At 38.6% G+C, this 27,985-nt stretch overlaps 3 protein-coding genes across 4 annotated transcripts; 2 read left to right on the top strand and 1 right to left on the bottom strand.

Moving 5' to 3' along the window:
• The first annotated feature begins 276 nt into the window (after positions 1 to 276).
• LOC139125606 (histone H2A-like) lies at positions 277 to 1,180 on the top strand. Its single transcript, XM_070691703.1, has one exon. The coding sequence runs from the start codon at positions 363 to 365 to the stop codon at positions 771 to 773; it is 411 nt and encodes a 136-aa protein (XP_070547804.1). The 5' UTR covers positions 277 to 362; the 3' UTR covers positions 774 to 1,180.
• Positions 1,181 to 3,471: 2,291 nt separating this feature from the next.
• LOC139125349 (serine/threonine-protein kinase Chk1-like) lies at positions 3,472 to 18,805 on the bottom strand. 2 transcript variants are annotated; one of them, XM_070691442.1, is made up of 12 exons: positions 18,381 to 18,805; positions 17,047 to 17,146; positions 15,990 to 16,113; positions 14,967 to 15,101; positions 9,802 to 9,990; positions 9,173 to 9,277; positions 8,442 to 8,543; positions 8,057 to 8,162; positions 7,238 to 7,424; positions 5,983 to 6,114; positions 5,093 to 5,194; positions 3,472 to 4,439 (listed from the first exon to the last, which is right to left on the bottom strand). In XM_070691442.1, the coding sequence occupies exons 1-12, from the start codon at positions 18,449 to 18,451 to the stop codon at positions 4,347 to 4,349; spliced, it is 1,446 nt and encodes a 481-aa protein (XP_070547543.1). In that variant the 5' UTR covers positions 18,452 to 18,805; the 3' UTR covers positions 3,472 to 4,346. The 2 variants fall into 2 exon arrangements, with proteins under 2 accessions (XP_070547543.1, XP_070547544.1); XM_070691443.1 differs by lacking the exon at positions 18,381 to 18,805 and adding an exon at positions 17,339 to 17,430.
• LOC139125351 (omega-amidase NIT2-like) lies at positions 18,781 to 27,902 on the top strand. Its single transcript, XM_070691444.1, has 9 exons — positions 18,781 to 18,874; positions 22,332 to 22,450; positions 22,662 to 22,782; positions 23,510 to 23,598; positions 24,068 to 24,161; positions 24,726 to 24,800; positions 25,719 to 25,797; positions 26,402 to 26,500; positions 27,237 to 27,902. Exons 1-9 carry the CDS (start codon positions 18,865 to 18,867, stop codon positions 27,385 to 27,387), a joined length of 837 nt encoding a protein of 278 aa, XP_070547545.1. The 5' UTR covers positions 18,781 to 18,864; the 3' UTR covers positions 27,388 to 27,902.
• The last annotated feature ends 83 nt before the right edge of the window (positions 27,903 to 27,985 follow it).

A 27,985-nucleotide genomic window follows, 5' to 3' on the forward strand; every position in this document is an offset into this window, starting at 1 on the left:
TGAGCAGCTATGTTGGGCATTAAAAATTGTTTTGCACTATCCGAAAGTTGAAAAAAAACACAGAATAATTTTCGTCCATAAACAATTACAACATTATCCCCTTGTTTGATCAAATAATTCCTTTTCATAGGAAGCAAAAGTTGTATAATTGTGTTCCCGCCATTCGAACAATTTGCATATTGTAGTATGATTGGCTAAGCTCAACGTACGACAAGGTTTGATTGGCTAAGCTCTAATCGTAGTGGTCCTTTGATCATTATAAATTGGTTGGCGCGCAGCTGTTAACGTCACACATCAGCAGAGCATTCTGGAACTTAGAAGGTGAACCTCTCTTAGCCTGAAAAGGTCACAGAAAATCCAACATGTCTGGCAGAGGCAAAGGCGGTAAAGTGAAAGGCAAAGCGAAGAGCCGTTCCAACCGAGCTGGACTGCAGTTTCCCGTGGGGAGAGTCCACCGTTTTCTCCGTAAAGGTAATTATGCCGAGCGTATCGGAGCGGGAGCACCTGTCTACTTAGCGGCTGTGTTGGAATATCTTGCCGCCGAAATCTTGGAGTTAGCCGGTAACGCCGCCAGGGATAATAAAAAAAGCAGGATCATTCCTCGTCACTTGCAGTTGGCCGTCAGAAACGACGAAGAATTGAACAAGCTGATGTCCGGAGTGACCATTGCACAGGGTGGTGTCCTTCCAAATATCCAGGCCGTGCTTCTGCCGAAAAAGGGTACAGCTGTCGCGAAGGCGGGAAAGAAATCTTCACAAAGTCAAGAATATTAAAGCGTCTGGGAATATTAAAGCGTCTGGAAAACTCTTCTCTTTGACATTTTGCAACCAAAGGCAATACTGTACACCCTACATTCGCAGCATGGAGACCTATCCTACCGTCGCCACCCGGAAATCTGCAGTTTTATCGCCGTTTTAGAAGTCTTGAAAATGTGAACTTTCATATATTCTTTTTAATTAGTTGTATCATAGCCGTTTTCTATGGTTGTATCGTTCCCTGTGTTTTTCCTGTCAAAGTCATGGGGTTTTTTTTTTACTGCCGAGTCGTATGATTAATATGATCTCAATTCTGTATGATTAAGTAGGGATAGTCCTATTTCAGATTCCGTCACTCTACTGTGTTATCAACGATTGTTACCGTGATTAGTGTTTTTTTAATTAAAAATGGGACTTTAAAAGACCATCAGTCTTTGAGTGTCATAATCTGTACGGGAGAATGTGACCCCAAATCAACCCCAATAAGTTCTGAATGTTTCTTTCAATGTTTTGCCCTGATAATTCATACTGGACGCTGTTGCTCATGATATCAGTTCTAAGCCTAGGGGAGGGAACACTCGCCAATATGAGGGGGCAGAGACCAGCCTGTCCTCTATGCGCGGGGGGGGGGGGGGGGGGGAGATTGAGTTATTTGAATGGCAGAAATGTATTTGAGTTTTGCTCTGTGATGTGTGATGTTCCTTGTGCCACTGAGTGGAATGCTGGTAAGAATTGTTGAAAAAAACTGATATACACACTTTCAATATTATTAATCGCTCGTGGAAAGATTTTCACAAACATGAGATTGCTGAAATAATATTGGTATTCCAAGCAGAATTGCGTTATGTCCTTGCTACTGTCCAATCTCTCCTCACTGTCACCAGCCCCATATTCAATGGTAATGCTTCCCTTCCAACTTTGATATTCAAAGACTGCTTGTTAACATTTCTTAATGATAGCCTACCATTTCAAAGCCCTTTTTCCCAAAATCTAAGCAGTTGACACCTTTTGTGTTGAATAGAGTTGATGAAGCCTAGAAGGTAGTAAGTTTATTAAAATGGTAAATCTGCTGGTCAAAATTGTCACATGGATCTGAACGTTTACAAGCCAAGGTTGAATAGTGATGGAGATTGTCAAGATATTTTGCAAAAAATATTTTTTCTTGAACTGATTAGAGTGATTAACCCTTTCAGGTCCAACTTTCTGGCTTACCCATATATATAGGGGTTTACAGGTGTTCAGCATTTGTTGTAAGAAGGTTGTCAAATTTCCTTAGAATCTCATTTCTGTATGTCTGCCTTTTTACAAATTTTACTTGGCAATCAGATTTTTTTCTAATATTGAACTCAGTGAGCTACTACCCCTAGACCAGTTGTGTTAATAGTACAATGAACGTCTGTTTTTGTACGTCCATGATTATGATGATAAATATTACCGTGTCATGGTGCTCTGATTATCTGATAGCAGATGAGCAAAGTTACTATGTAAAAATATTAGCTATTTCCCATATCTTCAGAGTGCCCTTGATGGGAAGATCCCATTCACCTAAATGTTCCTTGATGCATGCTATGACCGGATCAACAGCTTTTACACATTTTGCAGGTTTTCGGTCAAAATACCTTTTTCTGAAGGGCAGACATGAATTTTCATGTTTTGTTGACAAATTTTGTCATGTCAATTGCAGTTTCTTGTTCTGCTACCCACAGCATATTAAATACTTCATCTGTATAGCTTATCAACACTGCACCTATCTATACCTGTACAGTGCATTGTTTATTACATGTACATGTACATGAGTTTGAGTGAAGACCAGAATTCACTTATCAACAAAAACAATGGAGTTAACTCATTCACTGGCAGAGTTGAAAAGCTGGACACTGTGTATCTCCACCTGCTTTGAGGAGTGGAACAAGAAACTATTGTTGACACCAAAATCAAGAATAGTGAAAAGAAAATCAACAGTTACACCTCCTGGCCCCTTTAACCCTTTCACCCAGTTCCGTGGTTTGGCCCAATCCCATTGTTATCAATGGTGAGTGACGCTGTTTAACAAGGAATTGGGGTGTAAGGGTTGAAAACAAATAGAACACCTAAACTAGGGAAGCTGCCCTTGTCAGCCCTCAGCAGCACTACCAAGATCATGGAGGTAGGTCTCTTCCTACCTCTACGCCAGGATGTGCTTGAGGTGTTTGAGGGACCAGTGTGTCAAAAATGAAAGTAGCAGTATTACAGTTTGTCCAATTATTGTAAGAGCAGTGTTTGTATACACAACAAAATTTTCATCTCCTCACAATCCAAACACTTCGTGGTCGTCGGAACTCTGCTCAATAGTTGCCAGGGACCCCATACGACTGATGTAAATACTGTATCTGATATTTTAAAATTTGTATGTTGTAGCTATATAGATATCACGCACAGTTCCGACAACCACCCTCTTTAAATTGCCGTGCATAGCTGTAACTGATGCACATCTATTTCACAAATCAAACAAATGTTATGCAGGTTGTACTACAGTCAGTATGGGACAGTTACAAAGTGTTCTATGCTGTATGGTGAATCAATGAGTACCATTGTCACTGTCAACACCCATTGTCACTGTCAACACCCATTGTCACTGTCAACACCCATGTCACTGTCAACACCCAGTGTCACTGTCAACACCCATTGTCACTGTCAACACAGTAATTTTCTCAAAAATTATGAAACATCCGATGCAGACTTTTGGCAGATCATGGTTTTATTGACTGCTGATTATACAAAAATATATTGTTTACAGACACTGCTGCAAAAAAATAACAGGAAAACAAAGGGAAAAAATACTGCTATCTGATCAGTAAATTTCTGAATTTGAAAGAATTTCTTAAATATTCATCATGATTGAATGAGGACAAGTGACTAAACAAAAAGTATGAAGTAGATTTTCATGAAGAGTTCAAAGGGCAAGGTTTACCTTTTCAAAGATAACACAGTATAGGCTGAGTGAACACCCACAATTGGATATCATGGTCAGTTTGTACAGAGTAGAAATTGACCTATGGGGTCAAAGTTAACTTGCTGTATGCATGATTACGACAGTTCATAACTGAGGGCAGACACCAATACCTATATCTGTATACATTTCATGAAAACTGTTTTCACATCTCCAAATTTATGTAATCATCATAAACTGTTTACTTCATGAATCACAATCATATTTTTGTTCAAACTTTCTTTGTCAATGGACATGATCACAAAAGTACAAGGATACCAACACTGTGTCAAGATTGATAAAATGACTTGTTCAATCAACTGATATGACAGTGTCACTGTAAACCCACCTACACACTTAGTCCTGAGTATTTCCAGTCATAGAAACACCTGATTCACAAAAGGTACTCAAATACCCCATGACAAAAAAGTGCACAAGCTGGTAACATTAGCCCTGTCTCAATCCATAGTCCCCCAATTTTCCATGTTTTTTCATCTATATCCATCAAACAGCACCGCTCTAAACAATAGGTTGGTAGTCTTAAATATCAACCAATGCAGATTTAGACCCTGTAGTCTCAATCAATTCTGATTCAAGCCACTTAAACCCTGACAATTCTGTCTCTATGTAGGCCAGGTAACTGGCGTTTTGCTGATAAAATCGGAACACTTTGCCTTGATCTTCAGAAAATGTCGCTTGAATTCCAAACCATCGCCCTGCAGTGAAAAAAACATCGAAATTCTAAGAATCAGTAACGAGAAGATAAATATCAGAGCAGGAGAATGTCTTTGTTCGGGGTGAGGGGGGCAATGGTTGAAATGTGATACCAATGCAAAAGTCCTGCAGGGGTGCATTGCTGTGATATTTACCAGCCAATTTACAGACATTACTATGACAACTTCAGCAATACTTAAAACTGTATCATGTTTTTGCATTGACACATTGGCAGAATATCCACGTGTTTAAAGATCAATATTTGTACACGGTATTGACACCGAGTCGGTACTGGATAGTGACAGAACCACAGTTTATATTGGTCATTGTGTCCTAAAGAACAAAAGCTTTCCTGTACTGAGTCAGTATTTTTGCTAAAGTATAGGTACATGGTTTGAGAACCACTGCATCATTTCTTCAGTATGCTAAGATTGCATGGACAAATCAAAGAGGATCCCTGTACATTTCACAAGGGTATCAATCAATAACCAAAACTGATTTGGTAGTGGAAAGTATCTTGGGTCTTGTATCCAATGTTTCATCTCGATAGTGCTGGGATCGCAGGATTCAAGCAAGTGAATAATCGGCAAAAGGTTATGAAAAACCAAAAATAAGTCCCCACTATTTTCACAAATGCACTGAGTCAATCACTCACCTTCGATAGACGAAAATCCACCATGACTTTGTCATCCATTTCAATCAAGTTGACCTTGAAAATCAGCTGATTCTTACGCCGATCCGTGGTTGTTATTGTGATCTTCAACAAAAACAAAAAATATTGTCAAAGGAAGCATACATGTACTGTTAATACAGACTATTAAAGGGACATAAGCTGTAATTTGTGGTAAGTTTTTCAGTATTCTGCTTCTGTATATCAACTACCGTGTCTGACCCTAATCCGTTTGTCATGCTGAAATTTCTAGTATTCTTTTTGTCAACACAGCTTGTATGTGTGTAGTGATCATTGTTTATTGTTTACAAATGAATTCTAGTCCGGACTTGAATACAATTTTCAACAATAACAATATAGATTATACTCATATAGGTTGTGTTGATATGCTAAATACTTGGCATTAAATTACAGTTTAGGGATTCAATGCAGAAAGTGTAGGGAAACAACAAAACAAAAGTTCTGAAAAAAATAGCCAAAAGATACAGCTTATGGAGCTTTAACTGAAAGTTCTTCAGTTTGCCTTTGTATGAATATGAATTATGAAAGGACGCATCGATAATAAATGGAATACTTGCAAATTAACCCTTTGCTCAATCCAAAGAGATTGATCACTTCACCATTGACTTCTCAATAAGAGTTCATCCATGCAGTGTAAAGCTGCTCATCTTTATCAATAGCAATGAATCTTTTAACTTGCATTATTTCTGAATTTTCAAGAAGTTCAGTTAGGACTTTCCTTTGTCTACTAAATTTCCACTCTCCATGGATCAAAGAAAATCCTTTTTAGCCAATGGTACAGCTATTTCTCATACATTGCATGCAACTTAACAATGATGTTTGTCACTGTTCCATGTGATGTTCTTGCTACATACCTGTCTGGGTGGGTTTTTCTTCCAGCTGTACTTCATGGAGTCTAACACTTTAGTAACAGCTTTAAATGACTGATCTGCTGACAGGTTGGTGAAGAAACGGGTCATACGTTTCACCAGTCGCTGCATCGGTGTCTGAAATTGAAATAAAGAAATGAGTTGGAACCTCTTTCCATGGACTTGGTAAGCCTACTTGATTTGCTCCAGTATTGAATTGAGTCTAAATCTCATTGCCTGTTCCTGGTTTAGAATATACTTTTCTAACCTTTTATGAATGCTGTTAAAGGCTAAAGCATAAACTGAATTATGAGGTTAAAACTCATAGAACTGATATTTGATGTAACTTAAACAAAAATCAAAATCTGACCCCTTCACCATGTTTTGTATGTATCACTTTTTCTGCTTTGAATCCCTTGTGAAGCATTTATTAAGAAAGCATTTTTGGGAAACATCGAGCAACATGATCCAGTATCAGAATATAAGACTCTATGGTACTGCTAAGTAATTTCCTGTAAATGCTCTTTGTAAGCTGTGTTGCTCTTCATCAACTGCATGCACACAAACAGAAATATCAGTGATCGAATGACAAGGAAATATGGCTGGACTGTACTGTGTATTATGATGAGAGCACATTCTGTAACTTAGGGAGCAATTACTGGTCAAAGTCAGTGGCCTTCAAAATATCTACCTTTTCAAAAAGAATTACATTATTTACTTTTCTAATTTGCTTTACATGGTTACTGTTATATTTTTATTGATCAGGAATTGGCAAGAAATTACTGCATCAGTTAAGAAATAGATATAACAGAGCAAAACATTTACCATCCTCAATAAAGTGCATGAAATGCTGAACTTTCCTATTCACAGTAATCAAAGAAAAGTCTCTTTTTTCAGACAAGCGTCAAACCTGGTATACTAGTAATTAGCCATGTGTAAAAAGAAACTTTGCACATAATACTCTACACTAGCAGCCATCACCGATGTAGTGTGGGAGTATAGTCTGTTGGAAGCAATCACTTGGTTTTCAGTGATAAATTTTAACAAGCTTACTGACATCACGTGATTGTCACATGACATATGGTACCCGAGAATGCAAAGGGCATTGCAATTGGCTGCTGACAAGCATGTTATCCATATGTACAGATTTGCCTACACCATGTGATTGTCACATGACTTACCTGAGAACTCCCAAGAGTGCAATGTAATTGATGGCAGACATGCAGATTCGCCAACACCATGTGATTGTCACATGACTTACCTGAGAACTACCCGGGGTGCACTGTAACTGGCTGCTGACAAGCATGTCATCCATATGTACTGGCTGAGAGAAGCTAACACCGTGCACCAGGTCATCAATGGATGATGCATTCTCTGCAGATTGGTTGCTACAGTGTGTAGTCAATGCTGGCTGTGAGCTAGATATCCTACCAAGGCTGCCTTCATCACTGCAATAGGAAAGAAAAAGAATATTGGCACACCTGAAGTTTACTGAGTCCATAATAATCTTTTAATAGTAGAAACTAGAAGCTATAGTCTGAGGGTGTCTTCCATTGTGAATATGTACAAACGTATCTACATAGATAATGTTGAATTGTTCTAACGGTATTATACAGTTTAGTTCTGGCAAAGTATTTAAAGTGTTGCTGCAATATCATAATATCATGTTGTTTTCACAAAAGATAGATTTAGTAATAATTAGATGAGCAAATCCACTCAGTAATTGGTGGTCTTCAGACCTGTACTGATGGAAGTCATAATTCTTGATCCTCACAGAGCACTACTCTACAATTTATTATTTCAGAGACAAGAGCAACACCCTCTTGACTGGCCAAAGGTAAAACATGGTGATGTCAGTCCTCAATATCATTTCTTTGTTCACACATACTCTTGTCTGTATAAGATGCTACTGTTGGTCAGTATTTCCATGAGAGTGTTTCTTTAACAAAGGATGCTTGCAAGTTGTGCTGTGTAACTTTGTACCACTAGTCCAATGCGCTTAATCTATTTTTATTTTGTTAAAGGTTTGATAACTTTGTCTACATTCAACGAGGCAATTTTTAGCTCTTCAAAATCTTACCGACTGAAAGACGACGTCGGTGACAAGTCATTCCCTGAGCAGATCCGTTTCACAGGTTTCCCATCGGGAGAATCATGGCATGACCCGGAAAGATTCCTTGTTAAGCCTGAAACAAATGGAATAACATTGTATGTTTTTAATCTGAGAATGGAGAGTTAGATTATCAGTCTGATAAGGGATCATCAAAATGTGGTTTTAATCATGAAAGTCTGTGATTTATATCAAAACTTCCAGTACTAGCATTATTCACATCTCTACAAGTATTTGAATTGGATACTTTTCCATCACAAGCAAGTCTGTCAGAGATATCTCAATTATTGATTCGGAATGGAGTAGAAATGTGTAGAAACTCTGATAGTGTTTTGTGAAAACTTTGAAGGGTTACCTTTGGATTTGTGGAATGTCTTGTTATACCACTTATCTCTCCTGATGTTTACAATGGTGTGTCTCTTGGAAGCAGTCTGGTGTAGGATCTTCTGCAGTAAAGCTAGAAATTATAGTAGGATAAAACAGTCATTTAGTCGCAAGATGTTGTGCCCTGTGGTTACAACTCACAATAGTGCAATTAGAAAGGAGAATAAACTGAAATTCACTGAAATGCAATTTTTATTTTTTGTGAGAAATGTTATATTGTCATGATTTTGTGAAATGTTCCTGTGATCTAGCCTGTTTCAAACAGAGTTTGGGTTTGAAATGAGAGCTGGCTAAATCATCAATTTTTATGGCATGTATATGTAGGTGAAACAGTCATTGTGAACTGGCCATGTGCTAAAATGAGTTACAGTGGGAAATAATAAATTACTGTCAACTCAACAGGTGACAGCTTGTTGATAAGGTGGTGATATGGTAATGCTAGAATGCCTATTTGTGCACAAGTCATAAAAATGCAGTTTTCAGCAGAGGCAACATAATATACTGTATGATTACTCAAATAATGTAGATATAAGGTAATTCATGAAAGGTTATGTCATCGTACATGTATTTCAGTAAATATATCATAACATTTATACCACAATTTTTATTTAATACACTTTATAAATTTGTTATGCATCTTTCTCTTTTTTTCTTTTTTTTTTCAGAGGGGGGGGGGGGGGAGAGGGGCATTTTTTCCCCTACCTAACTGGAATGTATCAATTTTACTCCAGGGTGTAAGGTTGATCTTCTTATCCAGCCAATCACAGAACTCCTGACAGTCATAGGTTGGCTGGTCCCATGGCAACTCTGTCAACAATAAAAGCAAATCAATATACTCAGAACAACCAGTGTCAGGGAAAGGTCAAAATGTGGGTTGTGTGACCTTTCTGTTTCATAGTTACCCGCATTCAACCCCATTTTCCTGTATACAGACTTATCAGCCAAACTGAAAACACTGGCGATGAAACGATATTTGATGTTGACACCAGATTCCCGCCAGCATATCTTTGGATGCGTTTGAAAATTCAAAGACAGATTGCATGTATGCATACACCTCTACCTTAATAAGGATAAATTGAGAAACAATGGAATACAAATAAGGTAGTTCTAACGCCTAAATCAAAGACAAAAAGTGTTAAGTAAAAGTTACAGAAAATTTCTACATATTAATTGAAATGTTGTATGTCAACATCCCTTCAAAAGTAGTTTCTATATTCTAAAGACCACTGTCACCAGCCATTATATTTGCAGTTTAATAGAGACCACTACCAACCACAGGAGCGCTATCAGTGTATAGAACGGAGCAAGGTTCAAATGTCATGACCTCTCACCTCCAGATAGCATAGCAACCAGTATTATACCACATGACCAGATATCTGACGGTTCAGCGTGGTAGTCTTTCCTTGTCAACACTTCTGGTGCTACATATGGCTTTGTCCCACAGCATCTCGATAGCAGTCTCTCTTTGCCCTGGTGACGGAATACCGTAGCAAGACCAAAGTCTGTGATCTTCAAGTTGTCTGCAGAAGAAAATATGAAATGATAATTTTCAGAATTGTAAATGTATTTTGAAATGTTTACAGATCATACCTCACACATTAAACTATATATTTTCAGTTCCAAACTTTAGATCAGAAATGGCCTTCAAGCTTTGTGTCCCCAATGCGCTTCAAACAGGTCCTATCTACATCAATACTGGTTGGTTTTGGTAAAAAACCATGGCGATGAAACATGTGATCATCACCAAAGGTACTAGTAATTTACATACAGGTAAGGTTTTCTAATTTTCAATATAGTCTCACTAATTGAAAAACAATTTGAGCTTATTTAGTATTCTGATCTGAAATCTTGCCTAATGAACCTAAAACATAAATTTCACAGTTTCAAGTCATATCCTTAACTTATCTACTAACATTCTGCCTAAATAAGATAAAATATAAGTTTCAGTATGAGGCCTTACCTAGACTTGATTCAAGTCTGTGATTTGTAAATGTTTGAGTGGGGCACAGGGGCTCACAAGTGGCTATTTAAGTCAATATTACAGCGTTTTTCTTTCTTTTTCAATGTTACAAATAAAGCTGAAGAGCACAACATTTGTGTAGCTGTCTTTTGTGTAGCTTGTATTGGCATGTATAGTGCGCCCTCAATGGGGAATGTGATCATATGTAAATACGACCTTTAGTTCCGTGACCTCTAGCCAATTCCTCTGGCCATGCCTTCTGGACACGTGTACAGACGTCGCCGTGTTTACTGTACTATATTTCCCAAGGGAGGCAGATCCGGCCATATCCGCAGTATCAGTGTTATGGTGAATCTCCGAAAACATGAAATCTTGGTAATTTTTTTTCGGACACGGCCGTTGTTTTGGCACACCGATCTGACATTGTCATTAAAGTCTAAAAATGAACCTTCGTGAATGTAGAATGTGAAGAAAATTGGACGCTGTCAGCACCATGTCCGAAGCGACCCATGTGCGCCGTAAAGTACATGTGTGGGCAACTTGATTATACTTTATAATGAGGACGTAATCTGGTGAGTGACGGCTCGTTCAAGAGTGGTGAGGCGTGCCTTATGCAAGAAATAAACAGGAAATTAACATATTTACAAACACGATGTGTTGCACATGGCCCGTACGCGACACAGCCGGCAGATCACCTAAGTGGTACAGCAACAGGTATTAAAGTTTGTTATGCCTATTTTGTTCCCATTTTATCGCTGGGAGGTTAAAAAGCCAGTCGAGATTGCGTTATCACCTAACACCATACCGATTGGGGACAGAGCAGAGTAGATCGAAACGCAAACGGGGTGTTATTATAGGAAAGGCAGTGACTTATTTTAAAGCTGAATAAAATGCTGTCTCTGGTTGTGTAAGTCTGTCAATCGAAATATATATTTTGTTCCCAGTTGATTAATCATGGGGGATGGCAGTCTCGATCTCCCCTTTATGGATTGATATTTACTGACTGACGTTCCTTCTCATTTTTGTCAATCGATGAAAGCATTTTCGTCTTCCTTTATATTCAATCTTACTTTGACCGATGTTATATCCTGACCTACAGTGTCATTAGTTTTGACCAACGTACAAAGACGTTGCCCATGCGCCCGGTTGACGAGATATTTTGCAAAACGGTGAAGAAATATTATTTATTTATTAGCCGTGTTCACAATAATGACACTGGCTCAGAAAGAAAGAGAAGGACAAGAAAATGTATAACACTGAACTATTTGAACTCGTACGGCCATACTGTATGCATGGGGGCCCGGGAGACATCGATGTCAGTCTTTCCGGACTGTTTACATGTAACTTAGGGATATCAAAGTAGATGAATCAGTTGGTTGAATAAAACAAAAGTTTTCGGACATATTTCATGTCAATGTTGTCAATGTCGGACTTTTGATTCATTTCGATTGAGAAACCAGAATTACCTACAGAGATGTCTGTATTAAACACGGACGCATAATTCGGAATAGTTTGTTGTGCTACTGTCGGTCTCAGTTGTGGTGTCTCTCCCATAAAATTTCGAAGCTATAGGCCTACACTTGTCGTTTCGATTCACAGGTAGCAGTACACCTATGACCAGATATTGTATGTGCTTAAAACTAGTCTAAGCAATTTTACGACACTACACTCTTTGCCACCGCACCGTGTCTCCCCGTGAAAGTCCTTGAACCTATGGACGTGCCCATTGTTTTACTGCGCCCATTCTGGTGCAAACCCCTGCTCGTTCCCAGCAGAGTATTTTTTTAAAGTTCTGTACATCAGTGTACACTGTGTGTATAAGCCCTAAACCTAGTTTAATTCAATTATGGAAAGGTATTAGTAAAGAATAAAGGGTCGTTACAGTTGCTAAAATTGCGTGAAAAACAGCACGTTTTTCCAATACTTTTACAGTTCTGTACTTTCCATCCCCGTTACTCAAATAGAATAGTCCTATTCACAAGCGCTATTGTTTTAAATCACGTCCATGGTGTGCTGTTGATTTTCATTCTTTCGTGCAATTTCATTCGTTTGAAGCAATTTCATTTGACTGCTCTGTGGGACTCTTCTGGATATGTGTTTTGGATAAAAAGAACTCTACAGTGATAGACATAAACTTCGACGGTGATAGGTATACAATATCGGTTCGATGTGCGAAGATATACAGATTACAAGTTATTTTAGAAGTTCTCAAAACCAGTAAAAATAACGTAGACGTACATCGCATGCTTTCTTACACCGAACGAGCCGTCGGTTTCCATAGCTATTACGTGAAATCCGGCCTCACCGATGTCCCTGTCCCGATTCGGAGAACAACTTTCAAGCTGCGAGTTGAGGTTCAGATGTCCGATTTTTTCATATTCAAAAGACTTATTGATTCACAGAGAACGCCCATCTTGTTTTTAGCACATGAGGGCAATTGAAATTCAAAGCCAAATAGCCAGCGGGAAAAAATTCGACCGGACGACTCGCTCTCACCAGCGATCGCAATGAAAATAAAATCGAAGTCTCTGAAGTCGGTATTATTGCTCCGCCATGTTTACTGTTGGTTTTACGGCCAGTTTAAATTCACAGATTTTCTTCACGGTAAAATTCATATAATTGCCATACCGCGAAGTTCCCTGTGCAATATGTCTTATGTCAATATGTCTATTTGGCAGAAAAAGCGTCACGGACATTCGATCGATGGTGATGAACTTTCTCCAGGCCGCGACATATCACCAGTTACGAACTTTACCGGTTTTCGATACGAAATATGCAATATATTATCAGCATTGTTCACGTTGTGTTTTGAGTCTGATATCGAATATAACAGGAAAAAACTAACGATTTGAGTGACGATAGAGACCATGCCGGATACGGAAAATTGACACCAACTACTTGCATTGAGCAGTGACCTGAAACTTCAGACTTATATATAAATGTCGACAGTATAAAATATCGCAATGCCGGAGAGAGAGAGGGAGAGAGAGGTCTACGCTGTCGCGATCTGAATATACTGTTTCGGATATGACTTCGGTATAGACGATACACAGACATCGAAAATGTACACCTACTTTCCAGAAATTTGACTAATCTTATAATAAGAGTAGAATAAATATAAAAGTGGTGGTTGAAGTAAATCTTCAGATATTGGTTTTCCAAAGTTAGACAATACTTACAGAAATATGGTCGCCATAGTCTTCTCTTAAAAAATATTATCTTCAACACCACGTTTCTTATGATCGGTGATGTCATTTTTTATTATTTTTACAAACTTTCAATGCATCAAACGCCATTAGACTATCTCATCTGCCTGTCAGGGAGTTACAATATATTTCCAAGGGCTGGCACACGATGTCAACTTACGCGTCGTCCGTCGAGCGGCCGGTGGCAGTGTCACAGATCGCTCCGTCTGTAATCGCGGCCACTTTGATTTTGATGTGACACCCAGGTGCGTTTGAGGTTTTTTGTTACCTAATTTGTCGACCTCACAAAATTTCACAGTCCATGCTTTGAAGCAGTCTCAACATGGCAAACATGTCTCGCGTAAATTTCATCCTCGTCGTTCCAATTGATTCGACCACTAAATTATTTCGGCAGTTTTAATTTCCTAATAAATCGACGATTTTGAAATCGTAATTATTTTTTTCTGGTCGAATTGATCGATTGAGACTCATTCTGTACGCCTGCTAACTTTCTTGAAGATAAGAACACGTATTTTCGACCATTTTCCCGTGAGCCGTCGACGGCTTCTACGATGTTTGCTCGATCGCGCGTACAACGCAGTGAATACTTTACTTTCTTTACTCTGCGTTTTTGCGAAAAACAACAGTCGCCAGAGCTGTAACATGTTGCTCCATGCTTGAGGTCGCCGGTAGCCCTGGTGCTTTTTGACGCTCATTAATGCAGACTCGCCCACATAAATATATGAATATTTATGATGCATTTTAAGTAACCAGGTACTTAGCGGCGCTGATGGTCTTGGCTTGGCGAAGAGCTGCTTCCCTTGGGAAATAAGTACAGTAAGCATAGTGAGGGCAGGGCAGGAATTAGGCATGGCCAGAGCCGGGCCTAGAGGTCACGGAACTAAAGGTCGCATTTACGAGGACTAACTATACATGCCAATACACGCTACACAAAAGACAGCTACACAAGTGTTGTGCTTTTCAGTTGGATTATTTGTAACATTGAAAAAGAAAGAAAAACGCTGTAATATTGACTTATGCGGCCCTGTGGTTTGAGCGGGGTACAAGCGATGATTTGTGTTCTTTTTCATATGAAACATATGAGTGGAATGAAAGCAATGAGTGGAGTGAACGCTATACAATGGAGTTTCTCTCTGAATCTGGAAAAAACTGACTCACTGATGTGTATGAGACTCAAAGGTAACTTGTTCAATCACTGGGAAAACATGACCTGACATGGGCTGCCAAATTCCAAATAGGTTTGTATGAAATAGGAGAGATACAAGAGAAACTAGTACAAATTATTTTAATTTTTAGAAATTCACCAACTTGAATCAAGTCTTGGCCTTACCTAACTCATCCAGCAGTAAGTTTTCTGGTTTGAGATCCCTGTGTGTCACACCTTTGCAATGTAAATAATCTACACCATCAATAAGTTGAGTAAAGAATTTATGGGCCATCGTCTCTGGCATTCCAACATCAGGCTCTGTGGATAGAATATGTAAAAACACTTTGAGAGTTCAAAGGAAAAAAATAATACACTGCTCATGAGAGTGGCTCATGAGACGACGGTCTGCCAAGATTTTTCATCATGTTGATTGTAGGTTTATACTATCTCTAGTAAAATCAAAAACAAATGTTTGCTTTAAGTTTAAAGGATATATATACAGTAGTTGCCATTTTCACACTTTATACACATAGGATGTTCTTCACAGCTCTCAAAATCTGAGAAGTGGCCAATTTACATAACAATGCACAATCTGCATATTCCTATGTTGTGACAAATTTTCTCTAGCTTGGTTATTTACATATGAATAGATTGCTCAAAAAATTCAGAGGTGACGTAGCCCAATCCCTCAAAAATCCCCTTGTGGAGGACCATGATGTAGATGCCTCCCTATAGACTACACACAACTGCCTTGAGAAAGGACTTTGATGCAAGAAAAGTTTGTGTATCACATGTACTGTTTGACAGCTAACTGAAAGAAAGTTCCTGAAATTCACAGACTGACTCAAAGAATAATGTTGATAGTTAGTAAGCCATTGCTACTTATTGCACTGGTATTTCACTGTTAGCATTCTACAAAAATATCAAAAATTATTAAGGAATAACAATCAAAATTGCCACATGATATTTTCTGTTAAATTTCACAGGTACCGTCACACCAACTACTATGCATTGGTGTACTGGTTCTCTATTATTTTGGATGTCTGGGCAAAGTTTTATAAGCTATTTACACTATTGACATACACAGAATAAGTATTGCAAATCTACATATCATACCACGGTCCTTGTGTGGAGGGATTGTGATCATACCAATTACATTCATGCCTTAATTGTATCTCACACCAGACAAGAAAACATTTCACGTACCTATCCTGTCAAACAGTTCACCACCACTGGCATATTCCAGAAAGATGTACTGCCGGTTGTTTTCTTTCCGGGATCCATAGAACTGAATGATAGCCTTGTCTGTCAGCATACGGTGTATGCAGATCTAGAAAACAACAGAGACAGTATTGAAAAAACTGTGTTTACCGTAATTTAAATGTTTGCCATTACATTTGCAACTTCCATTGCAATCCTGAAATAACGCTATGCTGAATTCATTGATACTTTTGTTTGTTTATTAATGTGAATATCAACAGCACTGTACTGCAGACACCGACAAATGACAAATGAATATAACGAAATCATAAGTTGAAAAGATACTTTTTCCTCATTTACTTATGGCAAATATAAATGTTTTCATTATGATATCCATCTCTGCATCAAGAGGTCCAGCTATTCATGAAACGGATGGATGACAAACTACTGGTAGGTCAAATTTAACAGTTTGCTAATGTTTTGAATTTGTACATGTCATGTGAGCCATGGTAAAAGTGATATGAGGTAAATTTCCATACAGGGCAGACAATGTATTTTTTGCTAAAGGACACACTGGCACGTGACTTGTAGACAACTTGAATACTTCTAAACTTGAGGGGGAAAATTCATAAAATAGATATCACACTTTACTTCAGCATGGATGTAAAAAATAGACTTACATCCATGACTTCAGCAACTTAATATGTTTTGTTTGTTTGACAAATGAAATTGAATGATTGCACGGCTAACTCAATGCCAACACTGATGATGCACTGTTGACTTGAAATCATCAAAGTCAACAAAACCCTCATTTCTATCATTATTCTTCAATTTTAGCATTATGACTCAACAAAAGAATTTTAGAGAGTTGTGCTCACAACATATTTGTTGTTCTGTTTTTCCCATGACATACTATACAACACCGTGAGTTAAACTTGTCCATTCACATTCCCTGTAAACACTTGTCCACAATCACCATCAGTATCAATAGGTTTGGGAGAAACCAATTGTGTGTGGTGGGTGTATAGTTCTGACCAACTCTGATAAATACCTCAATACCTACCTCTTTTCTGATATTGTCGTAGTTCTGACCCACTTTTTGTAAATCTAGTATCTTCACAGCAACAGCCTCCTGAGTTGTTTGATTGACAGCTAGTTTAACTCTGAAAAAGTTGACATGACGACAAGTCAATGAGGGAAAGGTTTTCAATACCAATAGTCCTAATGTGAATTAAATCTATTATCACCTCCTTTCAAAGCAAATCATTAATGAAATGACAGTCCAGTCCCTCGACCATGGACATATTTTTTCACATCCATGTCTGGACAGAATATAAATGAAATACATTAATTACTTCACAAGAATACAACTACTATGGTATTAGTTGTACCGTGGAGCTACTCTTTTGGTAGCTCCATGGTTGTACCATTGTGCTTGCACTGCTGACGTTGTCTTACAACTGATGATCACAACCTGGTCACTAATGACTAGTGCACGTGCATGCGACCATAGACCCTCAAGAAAACATTTTCTCGAAGATCTATGCTGTGACCTACAACGTTGATAATCCCCTCCACTGTCAATGATAATAGCTTTGTTTGAAATGATGTCATGCGGGCTCCGAGACTGAGGTGTGAACGACTTTGTTTACTTATGGGGCTTCTGGAATCCTACCGAAGCAAATTTGGTTACTCCATTCTAATAAGGCACATTGGCAAAAACAAACCATTCAAAGAGTGTTCGACTAGAATTATTACCAAAAATTGTAATGCTCATATATGCAGGTAGTATTAGTATTAGTAACGGACCATGTCCCTGTTAATACTAAACAATAAACAGAGTTTTGGTCTTCCAGGTTGGAGCAAACAGGCAAAGCAAATTGACTTTGCTGCGCGTACAACAAGCATTGATGAACCTCCTGTGCAATGTACGAGTTCAGTAGGTTATCATGTCACTGTTTCTTTCACAACAAAAATTATCCTCTACCCTTTTAGAACTCTGTTATTGATGTTTAAGAGCTTCGGCAGATGATGTAAAATCATTCTTGAGCCATCCGATAACAAAAATGAAACCAAGATCACAACGTGACTGATAATAGACATCAAATCAGGTCCAATAATCATTATCATTCAAGGTAACTATGAAATTTACCAGGTTCAAGGAATATATCGAAAATGACAAAGGCAATGGGGTCATCTTGAACCACGAAATAGTGGTGGTACCAGGTGTCCGGAAATGGGTAAGCGTACCCTGCCAGCTAGCTGCACCCGTCAAGATTGACCTAAAGCGACAAATCCATTGTTATTTGGTGAATTCACCAAATTACTTTTGTGAGTCAAAATTAAATTAATTAATTTGTGAGTCAAAAGATACAAAGCATTTCGTTCCATACTTACTCGCCATACGCTCCTTCACCGAGAGTCTGGACAAAATCCCAGCCCTCAACAAACGCCGTCACTTCACTCATAATAAATTACTACCGGTTAGAAACTATAGAAATGCAGTATACCGTTCAACAACTCGAAACAATCGACTCGATTGCACAATGAACTTGAAAAGCCGACTGGAAACGAGTTGAACAAGGCACTTCCGGTGTTCTTCGACCAGTCCGTAATCGCTGCTAAATGCTACGAATCCATCCGAAACGGCGCTTTGCTTCGTCGACGGACGGTTGCGACATCTGCGTTAGTGACTTAAGATCAGTAATCGTCCGTCTCGCCAATTTAAAATTTCCGAGAACACCTACAACCTTTCAAACTTGCAATCACTAACTGGCTGGTCATTCACACTAATTCAATTTTCGCGCATCGTGTTGTGTGACGTCATTTTGGAGGGAATCCCTTGGTCATGTGACCAGTATTCGATCAGCTGACTACAAAAATGGCGTCTGGTGAGTTGCTGTTCCGGAAATGGTTCTGTTTGTTTTTAGTTTCTCATTGCATATTTGATTATCTCAAATTTTAAATAGGATGCAATACCTACAGACACAGTCCTGTGCTACAGAGTACTCGTAGGGCCAGTTGTGCAAAATAAGAGTTAATTTCTCGTCCCAGGCGAGATTTCGATGAGGTTGAGAAGAGCACCGTACGAGCGCTTGACTCGTTGCTTCACGAAGCTTGTTTGCAGCAACAGCCCACAGGTTATCGTAACATTGCTTGGATAGTCGTTCGAGGCGGGCGGCCGCAGGTCGCCGTTTTACTTGGAGAAAAAAGACGGCGACCTGCGGCCGCCCGCCTCTAACGACTATCCATGGAGGTAGTAGGACTATCCAAGCAAGGTTACGATAGCCTAGATTCTATTTGTCCGCTTGCCTCCGTACCTCCGGGAGTGCGTCGGAGGTACGGAGGCAAGCGACAAATAGAATCTAGGCTAGGTTACGATAACCTGTGGTTTTGCCTGGGTTGTGGGTTAGACTACAAAACACCGAGCTACACTACACTGCAGCAAGAAGCCCATGTACTGTCAATGTGACCACAGAAAGTATACTAGCTTCCCCCCCCCCCCCCCCCGCCTGCCACACACTCACACCTAATTGCTGTAGCTGCAAAATTGTAGCGCTACGGTGAGGCGGTCGGTGAATTTTTGGTTTTTGCGACTTCGCTCACCAGTAGCGCTACAAGGCCGATGGCCCTTGGGAATATAAAATAAGCGCACCCCACTGGACTAGGCGTGTTGATGTGAAATGCTACATATTTACTGCATTTGGTCGTACCGATTTATCACTACTGAAGACTATAAAGCACTATACTACACTTAACCATGGCGGTACCTCCATGACTTAACTTTGTCGTTTATGTGGTTTGGAATTCGTTCAAACACGTCGATCGCGTTCCATTAATATTGAGCGTGGGGCATCCGTATTTCTGGGAGCCGCCATTACCGAAAGTTGTTAATGGATCTGATGCTCCCAGAAATGTTTTCGGAAAGCGATCAACGTGTTTGAACAAATTCCAAACCGCATAAACGACATAGTGTAGTATAGTGTTGAGTCTTCAGTAGTGATAAATCAGTACGACCAAATGCAGTAAATATGTAGCATTTCACATCATCACGCCTAGTCCAGTGGGATGGGCTTATTTTATACTCCCCAGGGCCAACGGCATTGTAGCGCTACTGGTGAGCGAAGTTGCAAAAACCAAAAATCACCGACCGCCTCACCGTAGCGCTACAATTTTGCAGCTACAGTTGCTGCAGTTCCGTAGTCAACACCCCCTGCGATGTTAAAGTTGTGATCTACGGAACTGCAGCAACATAGACAGTAGAGGGGTAGACCCGAGTCATAATCCCGCTATTGTCTGCGGGGTCACTCAGGTCCCCCACCCCCACCCACTGAGGCATGTCAGTGCAGTCAATGCCTACGCAACTGGTTTGTTACAGGATATTCCTCCTTTGAGCCCCTCTTCATTCAGGTAATTGGTGTGAGCATAAGATGTGACAAGTCAAAATATAGTATCTAGAAATAAGTTCCACCATAGGCCCTCGAGAAAAACGGTCTATGGTTCCACATAAGATAAATGTTGTGCTGTTAAGCGAAAATAAAATGTACTCATGCAATTTGCAAGGTGCCTCCCTAGCCTCGGTACAGCCCTGCCATGCAAACTATAGGTACCTGCCAAAAATCTTTGCTCATGTATGCACGGTTACTGTAGAGTAACCGTGATGTATGGAAGCTCAATGCTGATACGTTACTTGGTGTGCTGTGATCTGTAGAGTATATGCATTCAACTTATGCTGCAGTATAGTAGCTTGAGGTTTTGCCAGGGTTTGTTGGGTGGAGGGGGGGACACAACCCATGGTAAAACCTCAAGTTATTGTACTGCTGCAATAGCGACTATAGCTGTTGGTCCAGATCATGTGTTGGTGGTTTTCTGACAGGGTTTCTGCCTTATGCCGATTGTGACTTCAATGACTTTTAGCACCAAACACAGCACAGTCTGAGACAGAAAATCCGTAAGAAAACCACCAGTACAGCTTATACTGTATTGGACATGCTGTAGACTGTGATAGTCAATATAATTAAGGTAGTATGCACCTCAAAAGTGAAAGACTTAAACTTTGGCCAAAATTTTTCCTCAATGAAACTTTCAACCATTCTCATACCAAAGCAACAATAAAAATTGGGGTCACTGTGCAAAGTTTGGAAGTAGCAAAACAAATTACCCAACATTTTGTGATATTTGAAATTCAAAATGGACACCATTCCTGTGTTAACTCTATGGGGGAAAAAATTGGATTTTCAAAAAAACTAAGCCAATCAAAGTTTTTCTTTCTCATAGAGCTTTAAAATGAGCACCACAAGTGGTAGATAAGGAAAAAACTGTAGAAATTTGAAAGTCCATTATCTGTCCCCGAGGCGCGTTCTACCTTAACACATGTTCCGTGATTTTCTAAGTGTAGCAGAGCAGAAAGGATGCTCAACCCAGATGCAGTATCGATACATCTCAAAGCTTGGAAGTAGCGTAAAATATACTCCTGCATGTTTCCCTCCTTGCTCAAAGCATGGACGTACATCTACTACCTCCCTACTGATGCTCAAAGCATGGAAGCAGCATTAATCCGAGTAAAATCTGATGTACCGGTAGTATAGTGATGTGTAGACCTGCACCTTTCCATGTTCTTGTCTGTTCTCATTGGCTGATAGATGTCTCGTGGCTGTCAGAAAGTGAGAACAGCAAAACAGGAAAGGCATCTCCATTTCTTCGTCTGGTTTTGACCAGATTGGTAGTCTAGTGTATCACCTCTATGTTCAAAGCATTTCAGCATATAGTTTTAATCAGAATCATAAAAAGAGGTTGTAGTCAAGGTTTTCATATTGTGTCTGTGTTTTGCCTGTTTCGTTTGTTATAACTCTTCATTACAGGGAAACCGTTGTTGGAAATGCACCTTTGCAAGTTTCTTGTTTACAAATAATGTATTTCGTGCACAATATCTATACATGCACCTCATCATCATAGCTGCAACATTTAAATTATACGATGTAGATTATGACAGACATGTTTTAACTTTCATCAATCACATCGTACCTTGGATACAGTGTTTACATTGGTCATGTGGGTTCCATACGACCTTTGAGCGCAATTCTGACAACTGTATCCTTTTAAAGAGCATGATAAACAACAACATAATCCCAAACCATTGTTGCTGTTTTTGATAATGACACATGTCACAGCCACATTCCAACATTAAAATTTGATCGTCTTTTCTTACATCTGTGGCTTTTTTAAAAGGAGAGCAGGTGTGGATTGCAATTATTCCAAAATCATACACAGTCAAAAATTTAACCCAAATTTTAGCTCATGATAATTATTTTATGCAAAGAATCACTGTCATTTTAATTTCTTCCACAGCCTTCAGGATTGCACTGATACAACTCGCTGTCACTGCAAACAAAGTTGAGAATTTAACCAGGGCTTCAAAGCTGATCAGTGATGCTGCCAAAGGTGGTGCCAAAATTGTCTCCCTGCCAGTAAGGATCATTTGAACATTGACCTAAGAAATTTAACCAACTGCACAGTATTTTCTCCAATTCTTTCTTTTCAACCACAGTCTTTCCAACTGTACTGACTCTAATATTTCTGGAGTTTTCATTTTGATTAAATGATCAAATTATTATTTTTTTTACACTCTGAAATTACAATTTATCACAAAAAAATTATAAATTTATTTTTCTTCCACAGGAGTGTTTCAACAGTCCCTATGGAACAAAATATTTTCCAGAGTATGCCGAGAAAATTCCCGGCCAATCAACAGAAGTTTTGTCTAATGCAGCAAAAGAAAATGAAATCTTCCTAATTGGAGGTATGTATTACCAAACAAATCCTTGTATGGTGTGTTGTCATCATCCTCATAGAGTTCCAAACAGGTTAAACTTGAAGCACATTAGAACATTAGACATATTCATGCAAGATATGGCCGGCCACACTGGACCCTTGACTGTGCATCGCTAGCAAACTAATGGCTTGGGACGTCACGAGAGCAAATTTTTTTTGCAGTCTGTGAGAGGTTGAGTTACTCAAGTAGGCATAGATCGGAATCGAGTTGATTTCAGCCAAAAGTAGTAAGAAAAGTAGTCTTTCGAGAGCAGTCCAAATTGGGACCGCATGTCACCGGTTTAGTCTATGGCAGTCAGCAGGGCTGTGGTGGGAGACCATATAATGCAGGGAACACACAGCATCATACGTAGGGCTACTCTTCTACATGAGAGTGAATGCCTATAATATAAAGTTTGACTACTGTAGCTTCAGAGGGATTATTATACATAAGTTTTGCTCCAGGAACATTGTCTTCTTTTAGGACAATGGCATTATGGGTCATCGCCATATCTGTGTTCATGTACCAACCCCTATATTATACCCCCATGCAGTGCTGGGAAATGTTCTTCAGAGAGCTCTAAATCAGAACTTCCAGTTTGCGCTGGAAAATGGTCTATATGATTGAATTATAACTGATATTTATTGATTGTGGAGGATACAACATTGTAAAGGTATTAGGTATAACAACACAGTCTAATGTATTCCATTTTTAGGGTCTATTCCAGAGGAAGACAACGGAAAGCTGTACAACACATGTACAGTGTATGATCCAAAGGGGACCATGATTGCAAAGTTCAGAAAGGTAATAACCCATCTACGGTACCTCAGTGTAGTCTGAAAATGCAAGAAAGATCTTAGTGGTAATGGAAGAAAAAAAACTTTGAAGGAAAAATCTGTTACAATCTCAGGTTTCCATAATGCATACAATCTGTGAGGTTTGGATGAGCAATATCTCACAATTATATTTCTCATAATCAATGACCTTTCAATCAGATGTGCAACAACTGTTGTTGTCTATATTTGCATTTTTATATCACTATTTTTCACAAAGATAAAGATTTGGCATTGCATTGCTTGTTTGAGGCTGTGTTTATAATGGTTTTCCTTTACTGTCTTCTTGTGCAATCATCTCATTAAAACAAAGTTCTTCCTTCATGCATAGCTGATAGTTTGCCATTTGCCTTCATTTGTTGAGTTTCTAAGTTTCATGACGAGAGGTATTACTCACTTTCTATTCAGATTAAAGCTCTTTTAATCTTTCTACTTTACAGATTCATTTATTTGACATTGATGTGCCGGGTAAAATCACATTCAAGGAATCAGATGCCCTGTCAGCCGGCAACTCCCTGGCTGTCATTGACACAGGTAGTCAAATCTTCATTATACACCTTTGGAATTTTCAAATCAGTGTCATAATGTCACTTGCAGTCACTGGCACTGGTATTGCAATAAATACTACGGGTAATAGGTGATCATGAATGTAAATGTACGTGATTGTGTCTTCAGTGATCGATAGACAGAATTTCCATAACACGACACACTGCAAGAGAATGTGGCATTGTACATTTTATGTGAAGTACAGTGTGTGTTGAAAGTAGAACACATTCAAATGGTTGAAGTAATCCAATTAAATTGTAATACAAATTATTATTTTGTTATCATAATATGCTACCTATGTGTTCAACCCTCACTGCAATTCCTATACAGTGTATTATTTGAAAGATATTGATATTCCTCATTGATAGTGAATAATTAGCATAAAATTTTAATACAGAAACAATTCATATAGTTTGTTTGAATAATTACTAAGTCACCTTCCATCTTCTCCCAACTGGTAGTTCCTCATTGATACAGCTAGAATTAGAAAATTGAATGCTATAACATTTTTCAAAACTTGTACTTTGTTCATTGTTCCTTTTCTTTCACCAGGATTCTGTAAGTTTGGTGTTGCAATCTGTTACGACATGAGATTTGCTGAACTTTCTCAGATTTACTGCAAGAAAGGTAAGTAAAGCAAAGTGGTGATAGAATTCAATAAATTTGTGTAACAAAGCACTTTAAACATGTAGCACAATAACTATAGATACACAAAGACAGTAATTCTACTCTAATTGCGGTTGTCCAAAATGTGAATACATGTTTGCTTCAATACCGTCGATAGTGTCAGTAGCCATCATACATTCAGTTACAAAATTTAGCACTTTGCCAGGGTTGTTTTTTTGACTTTCACCAAACTGAAATGATATCAAGGAGTCTGCCCATCTTTGTGGACCATTGCAAACAGAAAATATTTTTTCTCCTTCATCTATAATTGTAGTTTTGTGGATAGAGCCAGGTACATGTCTTTCACATAGTATTTATCAAACCAGTACAGTTCCATCTCTTTAGTCATATGGTGATGAAATATGGTACAAGTTCAAAGAGTTTAGTAAAAACACCTCACACATATATACATACAAGCGCAAACTTTCAATAGCTGTAACTTTTGATGATTTTTTTCACCGCTTTTGTTTCTAATATCAAGTTCCACTTATTGATCCTCTCCCCAAAGCATAATGAGAAATATAGTATTCCGCTACTCAACTCAGCCAGTACAAAGACAGATTACATTTTTAATCTTGACAAGTGAACTCTGGTCCGGATGAGAATTCAAGTGTAAACAATAACAGTGCATCTTACATGTACCAGTATAGACTTGGTATTGATGAACTCAATAGAAGGTGTTCCATTATGCTTTAGAGAGTAGGACAAGAACTTGCAATTGACATACAAAACAGAAACAGCGAAAAAATCATCAAAAATAACAGCTACTGGCATTTTATTGATAGAAATATATCATACGTTAGAATCAGCCATATTAAAATTAGTGCCTCCTTCAGTTTACAGCAGTAAAATTACAGTGTGTTTATCTGGAATGTTTAGGTTGTGGTCTGCTGGTCTACCCTGGAGCATTCAACATGACGACAGGTCCAGCACACTGGGAACTCTTACAGAGAGCCAGGTAAGAACTCTGGCAGCTTGTTGTCTGTCAACCTAGAGTACCTGCCGTGTAAGATGTGAGAATCTCACAGAATGCTTCTGTAAGCCGTGCAGTCTTCTTGGTTTTATAGATACAGTGATTATAGAAGACATTACTAAAAAAATAATCCAGAATCATCAATGGTCTTCAGAGCTCACACTGTAATAACTGGAGTTGCCAGGGTTGTTGTTGTATATCAACCTAGAGCAGCTGCCTTGTAAAAATGCACAGGCTCAAATGTTTTACATGTATAGTCTCACAAAAAGCTACCGTTATCATGCCGTTTTCTTGATACAGTGGATACAACAATAACAGACTAACAGCAGTTGTAAAAAAGATAATACAGAACAGTCAGTGGTTGATATGGCAATTCAGAGTTCATACCAGACATGTAAATCTTAAAATGTCGTGAAACTTTTTCTGTCTTTGTGGCAAATTTTCTTGCAGTTATGTACAGATACATTCACTTTACTTATCTTTCCAAATTATGTGTGTCATGCAAGACATTATGGCATAATTTGCATTGAAAACTTCATCCCTACCAATCAGTGCATTAATTCTGTGTATTTCTTTGTTACTATGGCAGAGCACTTGACAACCAAGTTTACGTAGCAACAGTGTCACCAGCCAGGGATGACAAGGCCTCCTACGTAGCCTGGGGTCACAGTACTGTCGTCAATCCATGGTAACCTTTAACCTTGTCCAATTTCTGTTACAGTCATTTTATCAACCACCATTTATTTAGAAGTACATTCATATTTTATTTTTTTCCTAAATATTAATGCATTACTGTAAGAAGGAAGCATTCATTTCAACAAGATTGTGACAATTTGAGCATGCCAAACTGGATGAAAATCAATCATAAATGTATTCACACAGGCAGAGTCAGTTACAGTCAAGTTCAATCATGTGATCAGCAAATTTCAATGATGCAGACAGAGTTGGAAATTGATATGCACACCGCCAGTCGACATAGTTGTCTTTGTGAAGTCATACATGTCGTGTTTATACAACAAGAGATTGTAGGGATTGGTTTAAGCCACTAGCCCTACTTTCTGATTCATCACTTTGATGTGAAATAGTTATACGAGTTCTCCAAGTTCATAATGTATATTGCTGTCCACCATTTTGCTGCCTCAATCTCTATGCTGTAGGTTTCATTCAAAGTAAGCATGGCATTTCACTTCCCCAAACAGAGAAAATATAATTCCATCTTCACAAGTCATCACTGTCCTGGCATTGCTGCAGACTTGCCCGGTGTTTCACTCTGTGGTGCACAAAACCATATTTTGTTCAGGCATATCTTGCTCTCTCTCTCTCTCTCTCTCTCTCTCTCTCTCTCTCTCATTTACACATATGGACATATACACATTGTCTCTTTTTACTCATCCATCTCTCATATACAAACTCTGTGCTTACAGGGGTGAAGTGATTGCGACAACGGACCATGAAGAGAAAATTGTCTACGCAGAGATTGACCTGAATTATCAGAGTGAAGTCAGACAACAGATTCCTGTACAGCAGCAGAAACGACACGATATCTACTGTGTTCAGGATCTCAGTGACAAATAGACAACAAGTACATATATTAAAGCTATGTAGTGATATTAAAAATGAAATTACTCCAACTAATTTATTTTATGATTTGTAAATGTGCTGCCAACTCACAAGTACTATGCTCACAGTGATGAACTGATAAATAACTATTTTGTAATGATATAGGATTTTATTTCAAAAAACCTTCAGAAATATTAAGTCTGAACTTATCTTTATGGAACTAAGCTGTCTGATTCACTTTTAAACACTGACATAGGGAGTCATTTATTTCACTGACATGAATGAACTGTGTGTGACAGTGCCAATGTTCAAGTAAGCCTTACAAGATGAATGTTGATCACTGCAATACAATCTGTATAAATGTCATATTGGTACTAGCCTTACCCTGTGTATGTCAGTCAAGTGAAAATTTTAAATTTTCCTTCTAACAGCAAAATGTGACAGCACATTATACTGAATAAAAATGTGTATTCTTTCATGTAATTTTGAAATAAGCTTTTTCCACCATTAAAATGTATATGGAGTCTAAATGGTTTAATCTAAATATTATCTGTACTGGTAATGTAATGCAGATTATTGGGACTGTCAAACAGTTCTCTGAGTCTGTATTGAG

This window comes from Ptychodera flava (assembly GCF_041260155.1).
Source record: "Ptychodera flava strain L36383 chromosome 3 unlocalized genomic scaffold, AS_Pfla_20210202 Scaffold_25__1_contigs__length_14229661_pilon, whole genome shotgun sequence".
Taxonomy (NCBI): Eukaryota; Metazoa; Hemichordata; class Enteropneusta; family Ptychoderidae; genus Ptychodera; species Ptychodera flava.